The 26903-nt window shown below is 43.9% G+C and overlaps 1 protein-coding gene across 11 annotated transcripts in view; it reads right to left on the bottom strand.

Moving 5' to 3' along the window:
- The window catches only part of NALCN (sodium leak channel, non-selective), a 345527-nt gene that overhangs the window by 71441 nt on the left and 247183 nt on the right, over nucleotides 1-26903 (bottom strand). For all 11 annotated transcript variants that reach the window (XM_078853491.1, XM_078853490.1, XM_078853489.1 and 8 more), the window contains 2 exons: nucleotides 9556-9692; nucleotides 7594-7735 (listed from right to left, as the gene is read on the bottom strand). In XM_078853491.1, the coding sequence (XP_078709617.1) occupies nucleotides 7594-7735; nucleotides 9556-9692 (279 nt within the window). The remainder of the gene's footprint in view (nucleotides 1-7593; nucleotides 7736-9555; nucleotides 9693-26903) is intronic.

Here is a 26903-nt window from a genome sequence, read left to right on the forward strand (position 1 = left end):
AAGATGGAGGAGAGAACAGGAAGCAAGGGGCTCGAAAGGGGATCCCATGAGTTTAGAGAGGACCAGATTAAGGTTCCATGGAGGGACTGGGGGGCCTGAGTGCAGAAACACCCTCTCCAATCCTTTAAGGAACTGTCCCACGATTGAGTGGGAAAACACTGAAGCGCCCCAAGAACTCTGGATGGAAGGCGGAGATGGCCGCCAGGTGTACTCTGAGTGAGGATGGGGCTAACCCTTGCTGCTTGAGGTGCAGGGAGGTACTCCAGAATGGCCTGCACCAGGGCCTAACACGGCTGCACGTGTCGGGGTTCACACCAACACGAGAACCTGTTCCACTTGGCCATATAGGTCACCCTGGCAGAGGGCTTTATACTGCCAAGCAGAATCTGCTACACGGGAAGGCAATACTGGCTCTCCAGGGCGTTTAGCTACAGAGCCTCCACGCCGTCAGGTGCAGTGACTGCAGGTCAGGGTGGAGAAGCCGCCTGCCGTCCTGCGTAATGAGGTCCTGGTGTAGGGGCAGGACTACTGGGGCCTCCACCAACAGCTCTAGGAGCAATGTGTCCCAGTGCTGGTGGGCCCAGGCTAGGGCGATGAGGATCACTGCTGCCCTGTCCCTGTGCACCTTGAGTAGGACCTTGCGTACGAAGGGGAGTGGGGGAAAGGCATACATCAAGCTCCCCCTCCACGGGATTGCAAACACATCCGCGAGTGAGCCCGGGCTGCAGCCCTGGAACGAGGAGAACCATGGGCACTGGGCGTTGGCCCTGGTGGCAAACAGGTCTACCCAGGGAAACCCCCACCTGAGGAAGAGCAAAAGCATGACGTCCACCCTGAGCGTCCACTTGTGCATACGGTACGACCTTCTGAGGGAGTCCGCCAGCTCATTTCGTACCCCTGGGGGATAGGACGCCTTGAGGTGAATTGCATGGGCTATGAGGTCCCAGAGGAGGAGAGCCTCACGACAGAGTGGCGAGGAATGGGACCCACCCTGTTTGTTTATATATAACATGGCAGAAGTGTTGTCCGTCAGAACTGTCATGCTGTGACCACTCAGAGTGGCATGAAAGGTCTGGCAGGTGAGACGAACCGCCCTGAGCTCCTTCACATTGATATGGAGCCACCGCTCTGCTTCGGACCACAACTCCTGTGTCATGAGGACCCCAGGTAAGCCCCGCATCCGTGGTCTGATGTGTCTGTCACCAGAGTCAGGTCCAGCTGTGGGGCAGTGAAGGGGATGCCTTTGCAAACCACGGGCTGGGAATGCCACCACCACAGGGAGTCCAGCATGTCCCTTGGGGCTGTCACTGCCAAGTCCAGGAGGTCCCTGCCTGGGCGGTACACCTGAGCAAGCCACGCCTGCAGAGTTCTGAGTCTCAGTCTGGCATGCCTGACCATGTGTGTGCATGCTACCATGTGGCCCAGCAGCCGCAGGCAGCACCTGGCCGTTGACATTGGAGACTGGTGCAGGGAGGAGACCGCTTGCTGGATAGCCTGGAATTGGGATAATGGAAGGCTTGCTCTGGCCTGCACTGCGTTCAGGACCTCCCCTATGAATTCCACTCTCTGTGTGGGTATGTGTGTGGACTTGGGGACGTTGACCAGGAGCCCCAGCTCGTGGAACAATCTCAGGGTCACCTCCACATGGCCCCGCACTTCTGCCTCGGATCGACCTGCCAGGAGCCAGTCGTCGAGGTACGGGTACACCCGGATTCTCTGCCTCCGTAAGAAGGCCGCCACTACCGCCATGCACTTCGTGAACACCCATAGGGCCGCAGCTAGACTGAATGGGAGAACCGCAAACTGGTAATGTTCTTGGCCCACGGTGAAGCGTAGGAACCACTAATGTGCTGGGTGGATGGCGATATGAAAGTACGCATCCTTCATGTCGAGGGCTGCGTACCAGTCCCCCGGATCCAGGGAAGGGATGATGGTGCCCAGAGAGACCATGTGGAACTGGGTCTTGACCAGGAACTTGTTGAGCCCACGCAGGTCTAGGATGGGGCGAAGGCTCCCTTTGGCCTTGGGGATGAGGAAGTACCGGGAGTAGAACCCCTTCCCTCTTAGGCTGTGTGGCACCGCTTCTACCGCCCCCGCCTCTAGCAGCAAGCGGACTTTCTTCTCTAGGGGATGCTCATGAGCGGGGTCCCTGAAGAGGGAAGGGGAGTGAGGGGGGGAGGGAGGAGAACTGCAGCGAGTACCCATTCCGTACCATGTGTAAGACCCAACAGTCTGACGTAATGTTGGACCACACACGGGAGAAACGGGACAGGCAGTTCAGGAAACAAAGGGACGGATCCACTGATTGGTCTGGTACGCTGTCCTCGAGCGCACCTTCAAAAGCCTGACTTAGTGCCTGGCTGGAGTTTGTGCTGGCCTTGGTTCTGGCCCGGCACGTTATTGTTATTATTGTTGTTGCACCGTCACCTCTTATCCCTGCCTCGCCTATAGTAAGGCTCATGCCTATGGCGAGGCTGGTACTGGCGTTGAGGGGGAGGCTGCAGCTCAAAGAGCTTGCTCTGGATCGCTGGGGTGTGCATATCCAGCGACTTGAGCATAGCTCGGAAGTCCTTGAGGCTGTGCAGCCTCGTGTCTGTCTGGTCTGAGAAGAGCCCGGACCCTTCCAAGGGGAGGTCCTGGAGTGTATTCTGGACCTCAGGGGGCAGGCTTGACTCCTGGAGCCACGCCTCGCGCCTCATGACCACCCCTGACGCGACTGTTCTAGCTGCTGCGTCTGCCGAATCCAGGAAGGCCTGGAGAGAGGTCTTGGCTACTGCCTTGCCCTTGTCCACCAGGAACTCCTGTTGGGAACCTTGCGGAAGGTTGTCCTTAAACTTCCCCACCGCCGCCCAGGAGTTGAAATTATGCCTGTTGAGGATGGCCTGCTGGTTCGCAATCCTCAACTGAAGGCCCCCAGATGAGTACCCCTTTCTGCCAAAAAGGTCCAGGTGTTTTGCCTCCTTGGCCTTAGGGGCCAGGGCCTGCTGTCCATAGCGCTCCCTTTCATTTACTGCTGAGACCACTAGGGAGCATGGACTCGGGTGGCAGAACAGGAACTCATAACCCTTAGATGGGGCAAAGTATTTACGCTCCACTCCTTTAGCCGTTGGAGCGCTGGAGGCCGGGGTCTACCATATGGTCTTATAGTTGGACTGAATGGTCTTAATGAGCAGGAGCGCTATTCTGGATGGACCTTCGGGGCTCAAAATGTCCACCATGGGGTCCTCCTGCTCAACCGTCTCCTTGGCCTGCAACCCCAAGTTCTGGGCGACCCTGCGCAGCAACTCCTGGTGGGCTCTATGGTCTATCGGTGGAGGGCTGGAAACCGTTGTACCCACCACTGCCTCATCTAGGGATGATGAGGAAGTTACCTGCTGCTCGACCCCCTCTGGCTGGTCCTTCTGCTCCCCTTCTCCCATAAGAGGGGCCTCCGGCTCGGGCCAGGGCGGGAGTCCATGGGAGTCCGGTCTCTCTCTCTGTTTTATCCTGGGGGGATGCTGGAGGCCTGGATGCTGTAGCCTCCGGCACCGTCTGGTGATGCGGGGACCGGGACCGCTGCACTGAGTAACTTGCCCTGAATGGGGGCCCTTGGCACTCCTGATAGGCCCAGGGGTTCCAGAAGGGCCAATGGCCTGGTGGCCCCCATTGGGGTTGCCAGCCCACCTGAGGGTCCCTGCTGTCCGGGGCCTGGTGCGGGTAGCTATAGTGGCTGGAGTCGGCACCGGACTGCGGTGATGCCGATTGCGAAGGCCACGGCGGTGCCAACGATCTGCGCCGGTGGGAGAACGAGCGGCTCCTGGCTGAGCGGGAGCGGTACCGGTATCCCCGGGACTGGGATCTGGACCGGGACTGGGACCGATACTGGCGTTCCTTGGACTGGGACCGTCTGCAGGAGTCCTCTGGCGAGGGCTGTCTCAACTCCTCCAGGTGCCGGTCTCTGGGTGGTGCCAGAGAGCGGTGTACCCTTTCCGGTGCTTCCTCGCGCCGACCCACTCCCGGTGAGGTGACGCGACCTCCTTCTGGGCAGTTGGTAACTGTGAGTCCGCGGAGTTGGAGCTCGACCAGGACCAACTCCAGGAGTGGTGCCGGGACGGTGTCCTCGAGTGGCACACCATTGCCGGCTTACCCCTCGACAGCACCCATGGTGTGGGTGCTGGAGGGTTCTCCCTATGCGGGAGGGGGCTCGCCGCCGACAGCTCAATGAGGTCCTTTTCAGCCTCAAAGGTGCCAGGCGTGGAGGGCTGATCCGTTACGCCCTCGAGCCCATTGTCCGCACTGCGCTCACTTAGGTCTGGGCTCAGTGGGGCTTGTGCTGCCAGGACCTCCGGTGTTGGCACTGGTACCGTGGCCTTCTCGCGCTTATTGGTGCTCAGGGCCTTGGGAGGCGCTAGCCTCCTGTGCGGGGAATGACCGCGCCTTCCTTTTGGCTGCGAGGGGGGCTGCACAGGGGAGGATGAGCGGTGGTGGGGCCTAGCCTGGTGCTCTGGAGCTGACAGTTCACGGTGCTTAGCTGGTGCTGGACCTCTTGACGGCTCCGGGGCACTATGCACCGAGGAAGCCTGAGCCGGCGTTGGGCGCTCCGGACCCGGTGGCTGCAATGCAGCCTTCATTAACAGCTGCTTTAAATGAAAATCTCTTTCTTTCCTTGTTCTTGGCTTAAACGCCTTGCAAATCCTACACCGCTCAGTTTGATGTTTGTCCCCCAGGCAACATAGACACAAGCTGTGGGGGTCACTAACGGGCATAGGTTTGCGGCACGTGGCACAATGTGAAGTCGCGGGCCTGTGGCATGCCCCGTGGCCCGGGGCGGGTGCTGGAAGCCTGCAAGCACCTAATCACTTAAGTGTCCACAATACAGGTATGTTAACTAACTGATAACAGCTACTCTGAAAAGGCTAAGGGACTGCTCTTCTATGAGAGAGAGAGAGAGAGAGAGGGTGTTCCAACGCCACCACGGATGGTAAGAAGGAACTGGAGTGGGTCGGGCCGGCAGGGGTATATATGCACGGCACAGTGGTGCCACTCAGGGGGCCCCGACGGGAGCCACTAAGGGAAAAAGTTTCCGATGCTCGTGCACACGGCGCGCACTCACCTAAAGTAGAATGGACGTGAACAAGCACTCAAAGAAGAATTTCATGATTTCATAACTAGAGTTGGGTGAATAGCACAAAAATAATGTGTGAATATTTGTTTCAATTCAAAACTGAAATTCAGCGTATCCATATTTGCTATTATAGCTGGCTGAATAATGGGAAAAAACAAATATTTTATTTTTTTAAAATTGCAAAATCTTATTGAACAAACTGTTCAATTAATATGTTCACAATTTATGTGCCCATCGCCATGTGTAATCAAGACGGGTTAGTTTTGCATACTTGGAGAAACAAGAAATAACGCTCCCATTTAGCATGGTACTTGAGCGTGTGCATTTCCGTAAACATGTGAGTAGTCCTCTCAAGTCAATAAGACAACCCACATGTAGTGGTACCAGTAATATTGCTGAAGTACCTTTTGGAACTGAGGCCTATATGATTTGTTACACAAGAGTATTCTGTAGGAAAATCTTTGTTTCATTACTATTTCAAAGGATAGCATGAAAGCGCTGTGCTTAAACTAACCAAATAACTTTTAATTAAAGGACTTTCAGAAGAAATGTGAACACACTTTGCTCTGCCCACAGTACTAAAAGTTCACATGGTGAATGCGCTTCTCACTATATACAAATTGTCCATTCTAAAGGAAATGATAGTTTTTGTGTTTTTGAGTTTCTTATATAGCAGGAGTCAGCAACCTGCAGCACGCGGCCCAACAGGGTAATCTGCTGGCGGGCTGCGAGACATTTTGTTTACGTTGACCATCCGCAGGCACGGCCCCCTGTAGCTCCCACTGGCTGGGAATGGTGAACTGCGGCCACTGGAAGCTGCGAGGGGCTGTGCTTGTGGACAGTCAATGTAAATTACCTAATTAGTCAATTACCCTGATGGGCCGCGTGCTGAAAGTTGCCGACCCCTGTTATATAGGTTGCATTGCTGTAAAATATCATTGTGATATCAGTAGCATGCAGATCATTGTCAGGGGCTGTAAATCAGTTTCTATTCTGTGTTAAAGGAGATCTGCAATGTTTTTAATTCAATACATCTTTATTTTTACTTTGTTTAATAGGTACAAGGTTACTGCCATGTGATCACCAATCTCTTGCTCACAATCCCAGCATGCTCAGGGCATGTGATATCTGTAACACCTAATCTTGTTATTGGGGGGAATAGTGGAGACCTGTCAATGGAGAATAATATAAAGCTATATTTTTCAGTACTAAGTGGTTTACTATTACTTTTCACATATGCTTACACTCTCGACTGTTTCTGATATCACCCGCCCAGCCCATGTTAGAATGTACAAAAACAAATTAACAATTAAAGGACATTAACTACTTACAAGAACAGAGAAAGAAGTGAGAATATTAAAACTGAGGTGAAATAACAGTGATATTTATTTGCACATTCAGCTGCCCTTTGTAAGGTCAGGTGGTTACTGTTTGAAAACACTACAGTTCATCTTTAATATTTACCTTCACCTTGAATTATTTAGATTTGCATTGATTTTCACCTTGTATATTAACCTTCACAGTACAATTCACCTATAATACTAGGTTATTCAAGTTTTCAGCCAAAAGAGCTTGAGCCTAAGTTTCCTGCTAAAAGTTAATGGGCAGATCCTCACTTAGTGTAATATGGTGTAGCTCCACAGACCTCAATGGACTTGGGCTCATTAACACCAGCTTATGATCTAGTCCAATATTTCTACTCCTCTACTTGGTGCGGATAATTTTCACCCATCAGAAGAGCTGATACTTGTCTGCACTTTCTCCTGATTGGTGCCAGATGCTTTATGGCACTCCAGTTTGGATCAATTGGTACTGTAAAATATAGGATTTGTTGGCTATGGGAAAAGGTATTTGCAGGAAACAGGATAAAAATGACCAGTATTTTGCATCTTGGTTACCTTTTTCTTCACCATGCTCACGTGGATACCCAGGCATACTCTAGCTTCTCATTCTTTGTACCCTGCCAACCCACTATGTTATTTGAAGCTTATTCTGTTTTCCCTTATTGTTGTAATGCATGCACCAAATTTAGGCAAACGTATACCAACTCATATACATGTGTATTGTACCAGTTCGGCGGGGAGCCTTTCTGCGTTCAAAACAACAAGGGACCAAATTTGTAAACATCAGGAACTGTTTGCTAATGATTCACAGACATAAAAAGTGACTTGCACCAAACAGATTTTAAAAATATTATGCTCAGAAAAATAGATGCATTTAAAAAAAAATTACACAGCAGATCCTCAACTTCTGTAAAATGGCATAGCTTAACCAAAGTCAAGGGAGCAATGACAATTTAGATTAGCTGGGGATCTGGCCCTATGTTAGACAACTTAAGTTAAACGTAACCTTTTACAAAGCTCTTAAATACTTTAGACTGTTTCCTGATATTTCTGAAATTTTGACAGATTGTACAATTTGCAGCGTTTCCTCACACTATATATTTAAAGCAATGAAGAACATATATTGTCTTATACTCTGGTATTTACCTTTTGGTCAATATACTTGTTTTCTTCAATTGCAGATCTTTTGGAGTGGTCACATGAGGAAGAAGATGCCGAAGGGAGTCTTCGCAATAAGCAGCTTGTATCCTGCTGCTGACGATCAATAAACTGCTTCATAAAACTTTCCCTTGCAAATAAGAAAAAGATATCACATTTTGTTGCTAAAAATCCAGAAAGAGTTAATCCATGTTTTCTGTAATATGTCACAATTGGTTACTGCTAAGATAGAACAGCAGCAAGATGGAAATTGATGGGGTACTGGATAGTACATACAAATAACAAAGATGACTAGATTTAGATGTAATTATTAAAAACAACAATTGAATTTGGTGCTTTCATTCAGTTTCAAACAAAAGTGTTTGTTCTCTTTCATAATACAGTCTTTTATTTGATTTTTAAAATGTAACAATTAATTTTAATTTTATTGACATCAGATAAAGCAGTTTAAAGTTTTTTCTGAGTTTATAATACAAATTGCTCATTAAAAGCAAACCAAAGACTGATATAATCCAAAGGATGCATACTTTCGGCAAGAAAATCAATTTTTCAAGAGTTCAAACAGCATCTGTTCATGTAACAGCCTTGAATGCCAATTTTAAGGTACTTTGACAATTTTATACTTCACATATGCCATGTTTTGATTTTTAAATTATTTTTGTTTACAAGAAATACACATTTATTTTTCCACATTCTAAGTTCTATAGTTATATACTGAGTGTAACCAACTCTTCTCTGGAGTGATAGTTCTACACAGTACAACGAATTCATTTTAAAGATTTTATTCTTCTGTCCATAGCTTGATGTTTTTTTTCCGATGGCTAGCAGCAACACTAGGTCTCAATTACCTACCCACATATACATTTGGAAAAACACAGGGAAAAAAAAATTACAAAGCCAACAAAGATCACGGATACACTGTTTAAAAAAGAAGCAAAAACTCAATATGTACATAATCGGGGTTTTGGAAATACAATATGTCTGATCTTTACCTTAAAATTTAACAGTGTTTTATTTTAATCCCTCAGAGGCAGATATTTTGGCCTGTACCATACCTTTTGCACAGTTCAGATGACACAAAAGATTTGAAGACAGCCCCAACTGGCCTACCTGTGGTCTCCCCAGCACAGGAGAATCCCCAGTGATAATAGAGCTGGCACAGCCATCTCCTACACCATGTATGAACTTGGGTGGGGAAGGGTGTAGAGGGGGCTGGGAATGGAGTGTGCTATGCTCCAGCTATCCTCATCTGGCAAAAGGTCCCTTGGGAACAGTTGCAGATGGTGCATAGTTATAGCAGTCCCCAGGCTGCTTTCAAAGATTCAGTGAACTACAACTGACTCCCCAATGCCTAACTGTCCCCTCTCATAAGCTGGGTACAACAGAAACTCTGACCTCTGAGTTTTTTGGGTCATTTTTTGAAGGAAAGTTATCCCCAGTGCAAATCCAGTCCAGTCAGGTAATGATCAAAAGTTGTTACCCTCTGACAGCTGTTCAGTGTTCTATGCGAGGTGATTTGGTGGACTCAGATGACCAGGTAATTAAAAACCCCACACTGAGAATTGATTTTTAGAACTTTTGCTCGGAGTCTTAGAAAAGAAGCTAAAAAAACAAATGAGGCTGAAGAGAAACTACTTTCTCATCTGCAGAAATGCTCTTTCCAATATACTCTACCTGCGTGCAGATAAACGACTTCCAGGACTATTATTCATTCCTTTCATGAGCACTAAAGCCATGTAAAAAAGAGAGGAGGTGATATTTTTTGGGAAGTAAAAATGAGAGACAAATGAAAAGTCACCCACTCTCACCTCTAAATACAATGTTTTGATTCTGATTTCTAAAATTATCTGCTTAATTTTTGGGAGAAAAACTGTTATATGTCCCTGGCACTACTGTGTGTGCTGGTAATTAACAAGTCTCCAGCACATAAAGAAAGGATGTATTTTATACCTTATTTTTGGAACTGTAAAATCTGAAGGAAGCTTGGAGATTTTCACCATTTGTGGCCTGTTAGGAAATTTTTCAAATATACGTAGACGCAGTGGAAGCTTTTCCTTAGTATCAGCATTGGCTTCACTTTGCTTAAGCTTAAAAAAGAAAAAAGAAAAGAAAAGAAAAAAAAAGGAAATTTTACTCTAAGTGTAAAAGTTTTATTTTTCAGAATTCAAAGAACAATAACAGCAATCAGTTGAAGAGACAGAAGATGGCAGCAAAGAACTACAGAGGGTAGTTTTGTTGCTCAGAGTTCATTAATTTACTTGTGTTAGAGGCACTGACAGATATCAAACTATACCAGTCCATTATCTAAAAGCCATAAGATGAGAGGCATTTCTAACATTTCAGTTTTAAATCATGAGGCATATTAGCTTTGTATTATGTATGTTTACTTCTGTATTTTCTTCACAATTCCCTAACACTTTTAAAAAGAAAATAAATATTCATGTTTTGTCTTATGTGACTCAGCTTTTTGTGCATGTTGACAGCTTTGAGATATTCAGATAGAGCATAATGTAGATAAACGAACTGAAGATTAAAATCTTTAGAAAAACCTCAGATTATGATTGCAATAGGAAAATCACTTACAGATGGATCTACTAAATATTGCTATACTTATATCTAATGATATCTGAAAAAGTAGATGGAGATATAACTATTGCATTCTGATTATCATGTAGGGTCACCTAACCATTTTATGGCAACAAAATGCCAAGTCAGAAAGGGCCACTACATGGACCAAAGCTTTTATGGTAAAACACTTTTTTTGAATTGAAGAACTTAACATGAAAAATATCAATTTCTGTCTAATTGAACATAATACAGTAAGGTTTGGAAATCTAATAGCACACGTCTAACTGTGGTCTTTCATACAATAGGGTGTGTTTACACAACATTTTGCACAAATCGGGAGCAAGCCTTGCAGCCCCAAGATAACAAATTCCAGTTAGCAGGGCTTGTGCTAATGCTCTAAAAATAGCTATAGAAACAGCACTTTGAAGTTGCAGTTTGGGTTGAGGCACTGAAGCCCACCCCACTTCCTGTTGAGCCAGGCTGGAAGGTTCACTCCTGCTGGCTCCAGAATGCTGTGTAGACATACCCTAAGGATCAACTTTCCTTTGTCCATTATAGCATGGGTATCGAATCTTGATTTTTTAAGAGAATTGTGAAATGAGTGTATGGCAAGAATGCTGTATATTTCATATATTTAGATTTTAGTGAAGATTTTAGTATAGTACAGTTTCTGGTGGAAGATTTTTCTGAATATTAATTCAAATTAGCAAATGTGAACTGTCATGTGGACTAAAAACTGAAGAACAATAAATATGGGGTAATGATAAATGGTAGTACACCGAGTTGGGGAAGAAGGTGTCTAGTGGGGCACTGCAGAGATCAACTCTATGTCCATTCTTATTTAATATCTTCATTAATGATCCTCAAAAGGGAGAAATCATGCTATTAATTCAATTAATTGGATATTAAATTGGGAGGAGTTGAAAATACCAGTGAGGACAGGGAAATTAAAAAAAAAAGAGATATTAGAAACAAGGACAGACAATAACAAATGGAGATTCAATTTTAAAAATGGAAGTTAATAATCCAAGGGGAAAATATGTTGCAACATATTCACTGAGAGAACACACTGGGGAGGCACTAATGCTGACAGAAAGCTAGAGTAGCAGTAAGAATGGAGTGCAGGCTGTGGAAAGGTTTCTCAAGAGCAATGCCTCATCTTAGAATAAACAGGACCCTTGAAATGCCAGTGTAGTGGAGGGAAAAATCCTTCACTCTCAGGGAAATGGACTGGATGATCTAAGAGGGCTTTTCTAGAGCTAGAATAGCTTTTTTTTTAACCCAGTGGAAATTCTCATTGGCACAAGTTTTCCGGTTCTTGTCACTCTGTCTTTTCAATCTCTACCTTCTACATTAATGACAAGTAAATGTAGATAAATGCAGACTGTAACACGGAGAGAAAATGTCCCTCACAGGAAATGATTGCTATTCACGGGAGCCCACAGCTTTGCATTTTATATCTAAATACAAAACCAGGGGAGTTTGTGATAGATTAAAATGGTATCTGATGTTCCAGTGCAGCAGACAACCATACTATAAAAGAGCTAAGCAACGTTACATAAATATACACTTTTTAAAAAGCAGAATGATTAAAAACATGCTTTAAAAATAATCTGAACTCAAAGCTATTCTACAGAATATCTCAGCATCAGTCATGCTGAGATAATATTATATATTAGGAAGCTGAACGCATTTAGCTTCACTTAGTGCCTCTCAACAAGTCTAGGGTGTAATATTTGCTCTGCATGACACACATCCTGTTCTGTGTCATTGCTTAAATCCTTCACATTTCAGCTCCTGTTTTTTTCAGCTTACGACAAAGACATATATCTTTTTAAAGATATAGGATTTGTAGAAATATGGCAACTATTGTTTACAACGAGGACTGCCAAGCGATTAAAAAATTAATTGTGATTAATCGGACTGTTAAACAATAACAGAATACCATTTCTTTAAATATTTTTGGATTTTTCTACATTTTAAATTATATTGATTTCAATTACAACACAGAATACAAAGTGTATAGTGCTCACTTTATATTTATTTTTTATTACAAGTATTTGCACTGTAAAAAAACCAAAAGAAATAGTATTTTTCAATTCACCTCATACAAGTACTGCAGTGCAATCTCTTTATCATGAAAGTTCACCTTAAAATGTAGAGTTATGTATGTACAAAAAAAATCTTCATTCAAAAATAAAACAATGTAAAACTTAGAGCCTGCAAGTCCACTCAGTCCTACTTCTTTTTCAGCCAATTGCTCAGACAAACAAGTTTGTATACATTTGCAGGAGATAATGCTGCCCGCCTTCTTGTTTACAATATCACCTGAAAGTGGGAACAGGCGTTCGCATGGCACTGTCGTAGCCGGCGTCGCAATATATTTACGTGCCAGATGCACTGAAGATTCATATGTCCCTTCATGCTTCAACCACCATTCCAGACAGGTTCTGCTTGATAACAATCCAAAGCAGTGTGGACTGATGCATGTTCATTTTTATTATCCGAATCAGATGCCATCAGCAGAAGGTTGATTTTCTTTTTTAATGGGTTCAGGTTCCGTAGTTTCTGCATCTGAATGTTGCTCTTCTAAGACTTCTGATGACATGTTCCACATGTTGTCCCACTCAGATTTTGGAAGGCACTCCAGATTCTTAAACCTTGGGTCGAGTGCTGTAGCTATTTTTAGAAATCTCAGATTGGTAGCTTCTTTATGTTTTGTCAAATCTGCAGTGAAAGTGTTCTTAAAATGAACAATATGTGCTGGGTCATCATCCAAGACTGCTATAACATGAAATATATGGCAGAATTCAGGTAAGACAGAGCAGGGAACATACAATTCTCCCCCAAGGAGTTCAGTCACAAATTTAATTAACACATTATTTATTTATTATGGGCTCTAGGTGGCACAGAAGGGCAGCTTTCCTAGTACTGATCCTCCCTTTCTCCCTGTTGTGGATGGGGGTCAGGGGCACAATGGGAGGGCCCTAACCCCAACCTTGGCCACGGATGAATAGAACTTCCTGTCCCAGAAAGCAAGTTTTACATGAGACAGCATGAGGAGATGGAACAAGAGATAGTCCCTTTTTCATTTACCTCTACAGTATCAATCAGAGTGTTTTAAACATACATCTAATTAGTATTTGCACTCTGAATTTTTCAGTTTCCCTTAAGAAAGACATTTTTTTCTTTTAGGCTGTTTTTATATTTCTTTACAGACAATATACTGACAAAATGTGATTCTGCCTTAGTACACATCTGTCATAACTTGGAATGATTTCAGTAACAGCAAGTAAACTTTGAAGAACATTGAAAATAAACTCTTGAATAAAGTAATGCTTAGTTTAACTCCATGGACTTCGGTGAGTTACAACAGGAATAAATTTGATATATTATGTTGATTAATAACCAGTCATTTTTAAAATTATTACATTATTAATAGCGTTTAACATTAGATCCTCCCTCTCCCACAATACATAAAATGCTTTAAATAGAAACATAGTCATCTGGAAATCTCAATCTTATTTTCAAATTTTGTTTGAACAAACTCTCTGAAAATAAGGACTCCAATTTGACTGCTGTTAATTTAAATTCAACAAAATATAGCTGTTGTTTCAATGAAAATCTTTTATTCTTTCTTAAATGTATTGGTGTGCATTTCAGCTACAAAATTTCCAACATTACACACCTTGTATAATGGCAGAGCTACTGAACCAGAAAAAAATAAATGTTTAACTGTGCTCACACTGAAATGCTCTTTCCAATAAGTCATTTACATTTAAATGCAGCAAAAAGCATTCACAGAAAAGTAAATATGTATTTAACAATAAATTAGGCTACTAGATTTTAATTCTTATACGCTCTGTAAAACAGCATGCCAGATGGATACTGTCATCACTATAGTCCATTGGGAGAAACAGATTTATCAAGAGAACTTCATTGTGTTTTATTAGGAAGACTTTTTTATTTTTGGCCTACCAGGGTGGCCAAGATCTGCTCTCCAGTGTTCTCTGCTCCAGAGCATCATAGGAAAAAAAGAGTTGCATAGGGAACATGAGGTTGCATCTATTTTGGCTTATACTGAAGAAATAGATGCATTGGACTTCCTATGCAGGTGTCCTGGGGCTAGAGAATACGCTGGGAGCTGAGGATTCCTCCATTTGTATTCACTGTGTTTTAGTCATTCGTAAGGGTACGATTCTGACATGCAGGTCACAGATTCCATGACTTTCTGGGACCTCCGTGACTCAGGGTTGCCAACTTTCTAATTGCACAAAACCGAACACCCTAGCCCCGCCCCTTCCCCTAGGCCCCGCCACCTTCCCCGAAGCCCTGCCCTGGGCTCACTACATTCCCCTTCCCTTGATGGCTCACTCTCCCACACCCTCACTCACTTTCACAGGGCTGGGACAGGGGGTTGGGTTGCGGGAGGTGGTGAGGGCTCCAGGGTGAGGTCAGAAATTTGGCGTTCAGGGTGCGGGAGAGGGGCTCCAGGTTAGGGCAGGAAGTTGGAGAGCGGGAGAAGGTGAGGGCTCTGGCTGGGGGTGTGAGCTCTGGGGTGGGACTGGGGATGAGGGGTTTTGGGTGCAGGAGAAGACTCCAGGCTGGAAGGTGAGGCAGAGGGATTAGGAGTGTGGGAGAGGCCTGCAAGTGGGCTCTGAGGAGGGGCTGGGGATGAGGAGTTCAGGGTGTGGGAGGGGGCTCTGGGCTGGGGCAGGGGGTTGGGGTGCAGGAGGGGAGAGGGTTCTGGGCTGAGGGTGTGGGATCTGGGGTGGGGCCAGGGATGAGGGGTTTTGGGTGCAGGAGGGGGCGCTTGGTGTGGGGGGACTCAGGGCGGGAGGTTGGGGCTGGGGGTTGGGGAATGGGCTTACCTTGGGTAGCTCTCAGTGGTGCAGCAGGGCTAATGCAGGCTGCCTGCCTGTCCTGGGGCACGGAAGCAGCCAACAGGTCTGGCTCCTAGGCATGGGGGGACGACAGGCGGCTCCATAGCGCGCATTGCTCTCGCCCACAGGCACCATCCACCTAGCTCCCATGGGCCAGGAACGCCGGTGCTCGGGCAGCGCACGGAGCCCCATTACCCTCCCCCCCCGCCAAGGAGCCAGACCTGCTGGCCGCTTCTGGGGCACAGTGCAGTGCCCCAGGACAGGTCGGGACTAGCCTGCCTTAGCCCCACAGCACCACCGACTGGGCTTTTAACTGCCAGGTCAGCGGTGCCGACTGGAGCTGCCAGGATCACTTTTCGATTGGATGTTCCCTTCGAAAACAGGACACCTAGTCACCCTACTGTGACTTCTTCTGCAGCGGCAGGGCTGGAGCAGCTGTCAGCACCAGGGCCACCGAAGTAGTGGTCCCAGGACCACCAGAGCAGCGGCTGGCAGTCAGCCTCCTGGCTGCTAGAGCAGGGGCTGCCATAGGAGTGGCAGACACACCCTCAGGCTGCTGGAAGTCAGCCCTGGGACCACTGGAGCAGGGGCTGGCAGCTGGCCCCAGGGCTGCTGGAGCAGCTGGCTGGAGGTCCACCCTGGGGCAACTGGAGCAGTGGTCTTCCGGCCACCGGAGCAACGGTCGTCAGGGCTACGAGAACCACAGTTCCCAGGGCCACCAGAGCAATGGCCAGCAGTCAGCCCCGGGGCTGCTGGAGCAAGGGCAGCCGGAGCAGCAGCAGGCAGTGGTCCCTGGGGCTGCCAGAGCAGCAGCTGCAGATCAGCCTAGGGCTGCTGGAGCAGCAGCTGGCGATCAGCCCAGGGGCTGCCAGAGCAGTGGCTCCAGGACTGAAGAGGTGGCCGGGATTCAGTCAGGCCCCCTAGAACTGGAGCAGTGGCAGTTAGCCCCTGCTGTAGGAGCAGAGGCGTGGCTGGAGCAGCTGCCAGAGGCCAGCCCCTGGCAGTACTCTGACTGGTATTCCTCCCCCCACACTTGGGTATTTTTAGTAAAAGTCACAGACAAATCATGGGCTTACATGAATTTTTGTTTATTGCTTGTGACCTGTCCCTGATTTTCACCTGATTTAAAAACCCATGACAGAATCTTAACCATAGTCATTTGGCATGCAAGTAAAACCTTCTAAGTAGGACTCACTCTCTAAACAGGTATATGGTGTCCTTCCTTGCTACTGACAATAGATAAAATAACTATGTGGAATTAAGGCATGCCTAACTTAAGTTTGAGAAAACCTAACACAAGGAAGTTCATTAGAGGTGCTTAATTATATCTGGAAATGCTCTCAAGATTGTCATGGGTTTTTAAAGCTATTTTCCAGTAAGGCATGTATATATATTTTTTCAAACTTTATTACTATATTAAGGCACTTACATAAAGATGGCCTGATTTTCAAAGGTTTAATGGGATTTGGGGGTGCTCAGCCTTTTTGAAAGGGTTGAGGTTAGGCTGAAAATCAGACCCAAAACACACATTTAGAAATTGATACTAGGATATCTACAACAGAAAGATAAATACATCTAGGCATTTGCAAATATTCTCAGAATATTCTCAGTGCCCTCTTTTTTTTAATCAAAGAACATAAAAACAAGTGAAAAAAGAAGAGCTCATCTGGACATTTTGATCGGTGCTGTTTTGCTCCCAAACGTAATTGCTCATACTACAGTCTAGAGGGTATCTCATCCTGCCAGAATGAACGTGTTATTTTTAGTGCAGAATGGAATGCAGCACACTGAAGGCTTTTTAACCACCTCAAGGCAATGGTGGGATAAGTAAAAAATTCTGATTCTGAGGGTACTTGGTGCTTCACTTACGATAAATATTAAGACTGTTTCTTATTTTTTGTAAAGGAAGGTGTTAAATATTTTAAATAACACTACAATAGAGTGGCACATTTTATTTAAGAAGCTGTGCTCAGGTACAAATAAGAATGAAGCTTTTCATACTTTGTTAAGGGGTAAGTTGTGCCTTTGCCATGTGCTTCAGCTATGGGGGATGCACGGCCTCAGGAGCAGACTGGAAACTCAGAAAGTGACCATCCACTTCTTGATTTCCCCCTGCTCCAAGGGGAAGTACCCTGCACCCACACTATATGTTCCTCACCATGCCAGCCTGAAGGTGGAGCCAAGGCTGCTCCCATTCTTCTCCTTTCCTGTCCGCTCCTCACATAAATACATGAGAGGGGATGTCTTCTGTCCCATCCCTACTGCTATCCATAGTATAGGTAGCTGTAGAGGCCACACTCTTATTCCCCTCTAACTCCTCTGCTTGCTTCCTTTCCTCCACAGTAGCACAGAATGGGCCCCAAACGGACTTCAAATTCTGCAGGATTTCCTCATTAAAGGTCGGATGCTCAGAGCCTAGTCCTGCAAATACTAATGCTAGTGGGTGTCTGCAGGATCTGATCCTTGATATGCAAAATAACTAATTAACTTGCACGCACGATTATCTAGACTTCTGTCTGTGGGAAAGCAGGATAAGTTATCATACTGATTGAATGGTTTAAAGCAGTGTTTTGCCAGCATTTTTATTTATTTAACAGAGACATCTCTGATTTGAGAGCCTCCAGCTTCCTAACCACTAATTGCTCCATCCCCAGTGTGATATGAATTCAGAAATATGACAACTCGGACAGCACAAAAACATTTTCAGGATGAATTCAATCTTTCCTGGTAGATCAGTATCTTTATTTTAGTAGACATTTATCTGAAAATACTGATTTCAGCCCAAAGTGGGGAGTTTATTTATGTTTAAAAAGAAAAGCAGATTGAAAAATAAACTTTGTAAATAGTTTCCCCTAACTATTAACCAAATGTGTTTAAAAAGCAAAAGGTCGGCAGTAATACTCCTCCTTTTTGTACTAGGCTACATAGATATCCATTCAGCGTAACCCCACGAACTGAGTGTCAAATTTGACCCACTGATTTCAAACTGACTGCTCATATGAATAGGAGTTGCATGAGCTGGCTGAAAGAGAGCATACTTTAATTTGCACGTGTTTTCTTATATACTTTACTGATTATGGTCCAGATTGTGACTGGCTGCTAAACAGTTGTATAAGGGTGAGGACCTCTCCTCTCTTGTGCCCCTATAAAGGTTCCCATTCTAATTTATTTAGTAGTGTTTGTATTAAATATTGTATTGTAGTGCTTAGAGGCCACAACTAAGATGGGATCTCATCATCCTAAGTACTTTGCAAACACATATGGCTTGTCTACACTTACCGGGGATCGATGCTGTGGCGATTGATGTACCAGAGGGCGATTTAGCAGGTCTAGTGAAGATCGCTCTCCTGTCGATTTTAGTACTCCACAGGAATAAGAAGAGTAAGGGGAGTCGACAGGAGACTGTCTCCCTTCGACATAGCATAATGTGTACCCCGCGGTAAGTAGATCTGAGCTACGTTGACTTGAGTTATGCTACTAATGTAACATAGCTTAAACCAACTTTCCCCCGTAGTGTAGACAAGACCATAGTAAAGAGTCACTTCACTCTGAATGCTTACTCTAAATGCTTTAGACAGACACAAAGTAGGATAAAGGAAGTGAGAGACAGGGAGATCCTGGGACAGATACATTTTTACACTAAAGCCCCTTTACACTGTCTGTAAAGGGGCATCAGTGTTAATGAGAATTTGGCCCTGAGTGGCTTGTCCAAGATCACATAAGAAGTCTGGTCTGAAGGACACAATGGAATTATGTTTTCAGTTTTCAAAAGGACAAAGCACATTCTCTGCAGAGCTCAACAGAGAAGGGATAGTAGGAGAGGGACCGAGTAGCTGAATTTAGGACTCAATAAAACAAGATCTGTGAGTCACACTTGCCAACACTGGTGACAGATGAGAGAATGTTTTCTCTGTTGGGCCTTCACCCTTTGAGCACATTTCCGGAAGACAGTGAAGTAATGATAGGTCAACATTTCTATGGAATGTATATTGTCCTAAGCTTGTACTCAACATAAAAAGTCAATGAGTGTGGATTGATGGCGAAGTGATTCAGGAAACTTATCTAGTGATTGACCATTATATGGAAAATTTATTGAATCACTCTGCCAATAATAATCTGACATCACTGTACTTTTATGGCAGGTGCAGGCTGAGCACTACTTTACAGTTATCTGTGCTTCCCACTTCCTGAGACGGACAGTGAGCTTCCATTTGTAGCATTATTTCAAGTGCCTACAGAGGATCTTAAGTTCTCAACAGTGACCTGTACACCAAGTGGGTGGTGAGAGAGGAGGAGATAATAATCATCATTAAGATCACTAAGTGATGGTTAGTTTTATACTTACACCTAGGATGAAATCTTGGCTCCATTCACTTTAATGTCAAAACTTTCACTGACTTCAAATTGATCCAGGTTTTGAACCTGAATATTTCCATGATTTGAAATCACTGGGAGAATATCCCTATCATTTCCCCCTCCCTTATTTCTATTTTTTCCCCATTTCTTTGGAACATGGCTCCTCCTAACCTGTGAAGTTTTCTAAGATGCATATCTAAGTTTTGAAAGGAAGCAGTACAAACACGTGTAAATGCAAATGAGAATTTTATTGCAATTCTGGAGGCTAAGTCTGTTCTTGGTTAGACCCATGTAACACCACTGGAATCCTAAACTCACCTATGGCCTCATCAATCAACTGGAAGAAAGTGGTGTCACCGAAATAAATAAGAAGAGAATTTTATTCCGCTGATTTAAATTATACTAAAAACAAGACTTGTAAGATCAAAATGGTAACCTAAGAATTTTCAGCGATGTTTTAGATTTTAGATTTAAAGAGATAGCACAGGATCAAAACATTAACCTACAGACACATACTGCAGTTACTTACATCCTGTATATCCCATGCAAATTTAGCCCTCATTGTTTGTTTACTGACTCTATAATAACATATGAACATAAGAATGGCCATACTGAGTCAGACCAAAGGTCCACCTAGCTCAGCATTCTGTCTTCCAACTGTGGCCAATGCCAAGTGCTTCAGAGGGAATGAACAGAACAGGTAATCTCAAGTGATCCATCCCCTGTTGCCCATTCCCAGCTTCTGGGAAAACCAAGGCTAGGGACACCATCCCTGCCCATCCTGGCTAATAGCATTGATGGACCTATCCTCCATGAATTTATCTAGTTTTTTTTTTAAACCCTGTTATGGTCTTGGCCTTCACAACATCCTCTGGCAAGGAGTTCCACAGTTAGACCGTGTGTTGTGTGAAGAAATACTTCCTTTTGTTTGTTTCAAAACCTGCCGCCTATTAATTTCATTTGGTGACCCTAGTTCTTGTGTTATGAGAAGGAGTAAATAACACTTCTTTATTTACTTTCTTCACACCAGTCATGATTTTATAGATCTCTTTCATATCCCCCCTTAGTTGTCTCTTTTCAAAGCTGAAAAGTGCCAGGCTTTTTAATCTCTCCTCATATGGAAGCTGTTCCATACCCCTAATCATTTTTGTTGCCCTTTTCTGAAGCTTTTCCATTTCCAATATATCTTTTTTGAGATGGGGCAATCACATCTGCATGCAGTATTCAAGATATGGGCATACCACAAATTTATATAGAGTCAATACGATATTTTCTGTCTTATTCTTGATGATTCCCAACATTCTGTTAGCTTTTTTGACTGCTACTGCACACTGCATGGATGTTTCCAGAGAACTATCCACAATGACTCCAAGATCTCTTTCTTGAGTGGTAACAGCTAATTTAGACCCCATCATTTGATATGCATAGTTGGGATTATGTTTTCCAATGTGCATTATTTTGCATTTATCAACACTGAATTTCCTCTGTCATTTTGTTGCCCAGTTATCCCGTTTTGTAGCAGACTAACATTAATGTGCTGCAGGAAATGCAGAAAACCTGACATGTGAGAGCCTTTTAAGAGCTTTATGTGAAACTATGTGATATCACTACCCAGAGCTTAAAAATGGCAGCTACCATTGCTAGTTTTGGTTTCCTGTGCAGCTCAGATGAGCTTTAAAAAATATATTTTCAGCTATTCTCTGCAGCCTGTTTACTCTAAGCTAGTGGTTCCCAAACTTGTTCCGCCACTTGTGCAGGGAAAGCCCCTGGCGCGCCGGGCCGGTTTGTTTACCAGCCACGTCCTTCGCCCCGCGCAGCTTCCCGCAGGCCCCATTGGCCTGGAGTAGCGAACCGCAGCCACTGGGAGCCATGGTCGGCTGAACCTGCAGACGCAGCAGGTAAACAAACCAGCCCGGCCTGCCAGGGGCTTTCCCTGCACAAGCGGCGGAACAAGTTTGGGAGCCACTGCTCTAAGCACATCTAAGTATTCTTTCATGAATCAGCAACTGATCTAAGATATGAAGTGAGCAAACAAATATATTGCTTTTTCTCTTCTGAAAAAATAGTTTTTCAAGTGACTAGTCAGACCCAAAGACTTATCTAAAACATAAACAGCACTGTGAATTGATTAGCTACTCAACAGCTGTCAAATGTTCAATATGCTGTTGGTGGTGATTTCTGTTAAGACTGATAAAACAGCTAGATCATTTATGCTTAATATTGCAGACTTGCTGGTTCAGATGACCAATGGCTGTCAGATCACAAAAGGTCGGGGTTGCTGTGTCCATGTGCAATGATTACACCTTGTGTCAAGGCTGAATCTCAACTCTGTCACTCCGAGTGCAGAAGTGGGCCCGCAAGGATTTTAAAAATTAATACTTGCTAGTCCAGGCTTGTATTAAACTCCCAAGGTTACAGCTTTTCTCTGACCTTGGCTTGGTAAACGCTGCCACCACCCAAATGCAAAAAAACCCCTTTGAACTCAGGAAGGAGCACTTGGGAATTCCTTCCTGTGGGGTATCCTCAAGCCCTTTCACCCCCGCTCTGGGGAAGAGCTGAGAAAGAAAACAAAGGAAATTACCTGTGGCTATCAGCTAATCCAACAACATGCACAAACTTTTTAGGACACCAAAAATCCAATCCTGTTCTTAAAAAAGGCAAATTTTATTAAAAACAAAAAGAAAGAAAATCCATTTGGAATTTAGGATTTTGCTAGATTTTAAGAGAGCAGTTCCAAAAATCAAGCACCCAAAATTGCTTTCTTGGGGGTTCAGCTTAAAGGTTACAAGCAAACAAAACCATCTGGGATTAGCACAGAGGAGTCCACAAGCAAATAAAAAATAAAAGAAATAACCCTAATTGTGTCTAGCTAAACATTCTGATCTACTTACACATTTGGAGTTCAGATATGTAGTTCTAGGCATGATCTGATGATTTATGATCATACCTGGCTTAAGTTGCTTATAGCATGGCTGCTCTGTCCCTCCAGCCCAGAGAACGACAGACAAAGGGAGTTGCTTTCCCAATTTTAAAAAGTTTACCTTCCCATTGGCTCTTTTGGTCAGGTGCCCACTTTTTTTTCTTTACCTGGGGGACTTTTAAACCCTTTATAGGTAAAGCAAGTAAAGAACAGCTACCAAGATGAATTTTACAGCTAACTGGCTGGCTGGGTGTCCATCAAAGGGAGCTATCCCCCCTTTATTTATCACACCTTGTGTTGAAATCTAATGGCTTATGGTTTGGTTTGCATGAGAAGGAAAAAGGGAACATTAAGAGCTATAGCCCCCTCCAAATCCACTGAATCTCTCACAACAGAGCCTATTAAAATGGGTTGCTTTCTAGGCAGCCATTGCACTCCAAAATATAGTGTCCCAGTACTAATGATCCATGCTTAATATTGTAGACAGCAGTTCACAGAGCACTGGCTAGCTGCCATCTATTTAGGCTGTAAATTAAAATGTTTGTAAAAAATGTATGTGAAAATGTTTGTAAAAAAAAGTCAGGGTTTACCTTGAGAAAGAAAATCTCTATAAAACCCTGATTGGGTTAAAGTATTTTCATTTTTACAAAGAAAGTATTGCGTTTTTACAGCCATCTTTGAGTCTTTAACAGTTTCCTTACACGTGCTTACATTTCAGAATCCACTTTAAGGTGTAGTTTTTACTTTTGTTCCGTGTCAGACAGCTCATTTCAATTACTCTACATGCTTCTTAAAGGCCCCATTCTCCTACATCAGCAACCCTGAGAAGGGGCTTTTCTTACCCTGGCCATCCCAAAAGGGGCTTCCCAGGAGAAAGGGGAAAGCAGTGCAAGTTAATACAATTTAGGTCTCTGCCTTTCTAACTCCAGCCTTCATCTTCTCCACCTACTCCAATGTAGCTGAGCTTGAGTTCCACAGGTATGTTGTAGAGACACAAAACCTCACACCACCCCTACTCTGAGCACAGGGTCCTTGACTTGGCTGATATAATTCATATTTTGATTGTTATCTCCCATCTTCCCTAAACAGTTATTTCCACTTTGTTTCCTCTTAACTATTTAAGACCTCTCTTTGAGGGATCTTCGTGATATAACAAGTGACAAATGTAATATTTTTGCATTGCTAACTTTTAACTCCCGTGTTTATTTAATTTTGGGCCTTTTTAAAATTCTGATGTTTTATTGACCAAATCATGGACAAAAGCAACACCTAAAATCTCTCTTCTCAAAAGTTCACAGTGAAAAGATAAAGAAAAAGAAGCAGGATGCTGTGATTTCATGGCGTTTTCTTCATTTACTCTCTAGACAATCACATAAAAAGACAGCAGCAGGAGTGTCTAGCAGAAGTTATAAAAATAGCATGTATTTTCACAGCTTACTGGTTTTCTAGCTAGTATCTGCTGTTAGAACTGCTTTGGATAAAGAGATGAATACCTGCAGGGCGACACTGTACAGAGACTCAAATCCATCAGCTTAATATCTAGCAGCAGTTAAGGAAGCAAACAAAAAACTTGGATTTATTCAGTGAAGGATATAGTGCCTATCAGCAGAACTATTTAATGGGGTTAGTTAATGAAACGGGTTAAGTACGGGGTTGGTTGGACCATACTCTGTTTTGTCTGTCTGTTCATCTATGCTCCCATGCAAATAGTATCTGTGCACCTTCCAAGTATTTAAAAATAGAAAAGTTGTGTGTGTGTGTATGTGTGTGTGTGTGTGTGCGCATGTATGACAGAAATAGAAAGAATTTATGGAACGCTAATCCAAAGGAATGAGTTTTATATTTAGTTTTAAATAAATTAGTGGCCTGGTCATTCTTATCTCTGGCAGGAGTTAGTTCTGTAGTCTAGGTCCAACTCCTGTGAAAGTTCCATCTACAAAACTTATGAGCCTCCTACCAGTTGACAGGCTTTTTTTCACTGGAATGTAGCTGTTGTGAGAGGTCATGAAGGGAGTGATAAGCAACAGCCAAGCCGAGGGGAGGCTTTGAATATTAGGACAGAGTCCTTGCGCTGAACTCTGCATTCACTGGAGATCCAGCACCAGGTCAATGTGTTCATGGAACCTGTGCTAACAAACAGATGGACTGCTGCACTTCGTACCAGCTGAAGCTTTTAACAGGTGGGATGAACAGTCATACTTTCTCTACAGCCAGGCTGGCAAACGCTGACTCGGCCTCCTAACAGCTAATGTAAGCAAAGGACTGTAGGGCACTGTGTGGGTATGTATGTCAAAGTGGGGCTGAACGAGTGGAGTAGTCACACACAGAGAGGACTAGAGGAATGAGCAGAAGAGTAAGTGGGACGTGTACTGGAGACGGGTGAGGAGAGAAAGATGGAGAATACAGTGAAAGGAACAAGAGATTGAAATCCTTATGACTCTCTTTTAAATTACTCGGAACCTAAAAATGGATGTATCAACATTGATTAACAAATCATATAGCTGTGTATACTACAGATATCCGAATTGTTATACACAATGTAAAGCAACATCCACAGTTCATTCTGCAGAAAGGTAATTACTTGGATCATTATCTGTTAGGATCAAAGCTACCACTACAGTCTGAGCACAAAAATGTGCCTGCAACGAAGCCAGGACTGACAGTGCATAGTTCCTTTGACTTGCCAAAAACAGCTGCCTCCACAACCCTACCACCCCCGTGCCCGTGGTGCTGTGAGATGCCCATTTCCCCTAAATTTAGCTCACTTTTCTTCCCGCGTCTCAAGGCAGGTGGACCAGGGCTGGCATACTTTTTTTTTTCTGGAATTATAACATTTTTCTTCTATGTCTGAAAATATGCTGCTATCTTCTTCTTAATTAAAAATAATCTTACTCTGCATTTGTTTTCCTGCACAAAGTGTACTGCTCTTTGGAGATTTTTTTTCTTGCTCAAAAGCATGAAATTATCTGCTCTCAGCCAGGTCTGAAGAGGAAAGGGGATTAAAAACACTGTTTTCTAACCGCATTTAAAAATAATCACTTAACAATGAATAAACAACTGCATATGAATCTAAGGTAGAGGCTACAGATTCTGCTTTCTCTGACTGAACCACATTCAAATAAAACAAAATACCACTGTTAGCAAGAGGGCTGAATTAGGGCTTCTGCAAAATCATAGTATTGAATTGTCTGACTTTCAGATGAAGGAAATGTTGCTATTGCATTAACAGCTGCCCCAATTCTGGAAGGTGTGGGGCACCCTTGACTCCTACTAACATCACAAGGAGCTGAGAATGGTCAGCACCATGCAGTGTATAGCCAATATTTTATCGCCTGAATCTCTTCTCTGAATTAATTTTCCTGCTTAGAAAAATAGTGTCTAAGGTTGCACTACAGTTTCTTGACAGTTTAAATTGATTTATTTCTAGACTATTTGGCAACCTTTTACTGACTCCCTCTTGCATGAAGGGATATATTTTCAAATCCATCTATAGAATATTTATGCCAGAAATGGCCATCTTGCACAATATTCAGAAATTACCAAATATTTTGCTTTTATGTAATATGATGATGCATGATTTAGCATAAATTAGGGGTCCCCAATCTTTAGTACTGTGGAGAGCAACACAGGATCAATGATAAATGCATAGTGAGAAACAAATGGTCATTTGCTCTGTTTCCTTAGCAATAAAATTGGGGACGGAAACGGAAACAAATACTAAAGAAAAAATTGAAAAGCAAAACATACATTCAAGGTTTTTAAAAGTCTGCTGACCTTTTTTGCTAATTATTCCAATTGTTCAAATTTACAGCAGAAGAGTATAGACTCTAATCAACTGTGAGTGGATCCCTGTTTAAAACAGCAAATACCCTCTTTTCCACATTTCCCTATTTTTCCCGCATTTTTGATGGTATCCTAACAGTGTTAAACTGGATTTTATCTGCAGCGTCTCTCCTGTTACCAGTTCAAAAACTCAGAGATGTTTCCCTTCTGACCTTCAGAGTGAGATGCTACCAATGCACTACTAAAATGCCACTACTGTCTTGTTAAATTGCCTTTTGTCGTCTTTTCTTGCAAAGATTCTGAACTGCAAAAACCTGATCCTGCACCAGTGAACTCAAAGGGAGTATTGGAATAGTCTTCAATGGGAGCAGGATCAGGCCCTAAACCTCTTAAAGAGAAGGATGAACAAAAGTGTTGTTCAGACCTTACCTGTAGCAGAAGAACAAAGGCTGTCACCATAAACAAAAGAAAATGCTAGAAAAGGAGTTGTCTTTAGCTCTGACTGCTAGGTATTTGCGGAGGTGGAAAGTACATAGAGAAAATCTCTATTTCCAGCATCAAGGGGTCACAGTGCAGTTTTGTGCATCAGCCATTTGAAAAAGAGGTAACCATGGAAAACATCCACAAGAATTTGACCGCAAGCAGTGGAATCACACCCTTAGATTGTAGTGTAGTCATAAGATGATTTCCTAGTGTTGCTCAGCTGTTTTCAGCTCTTAGCAGATATTCAGCTGAACGAAACCATGCATATAATAACTGATAACATGAGACCGACCGACCTGGCCTGG

Source organism: Lepidochelys kempii, chromosome 1 (genome assembly GCF_965140285.1).
Source record: "Lepidochelys kempii isolate rLepKem1 chromosome 1, rLepKem1.hap1, whole genome shotgun sequence".
Classification (NCBI taxonomy): domain Eukaryota; kingdom Metazoa; phylum Chordata; order Testudines; family Cheloniidae; genus Lepidochelys; species Lepidochelys kempii.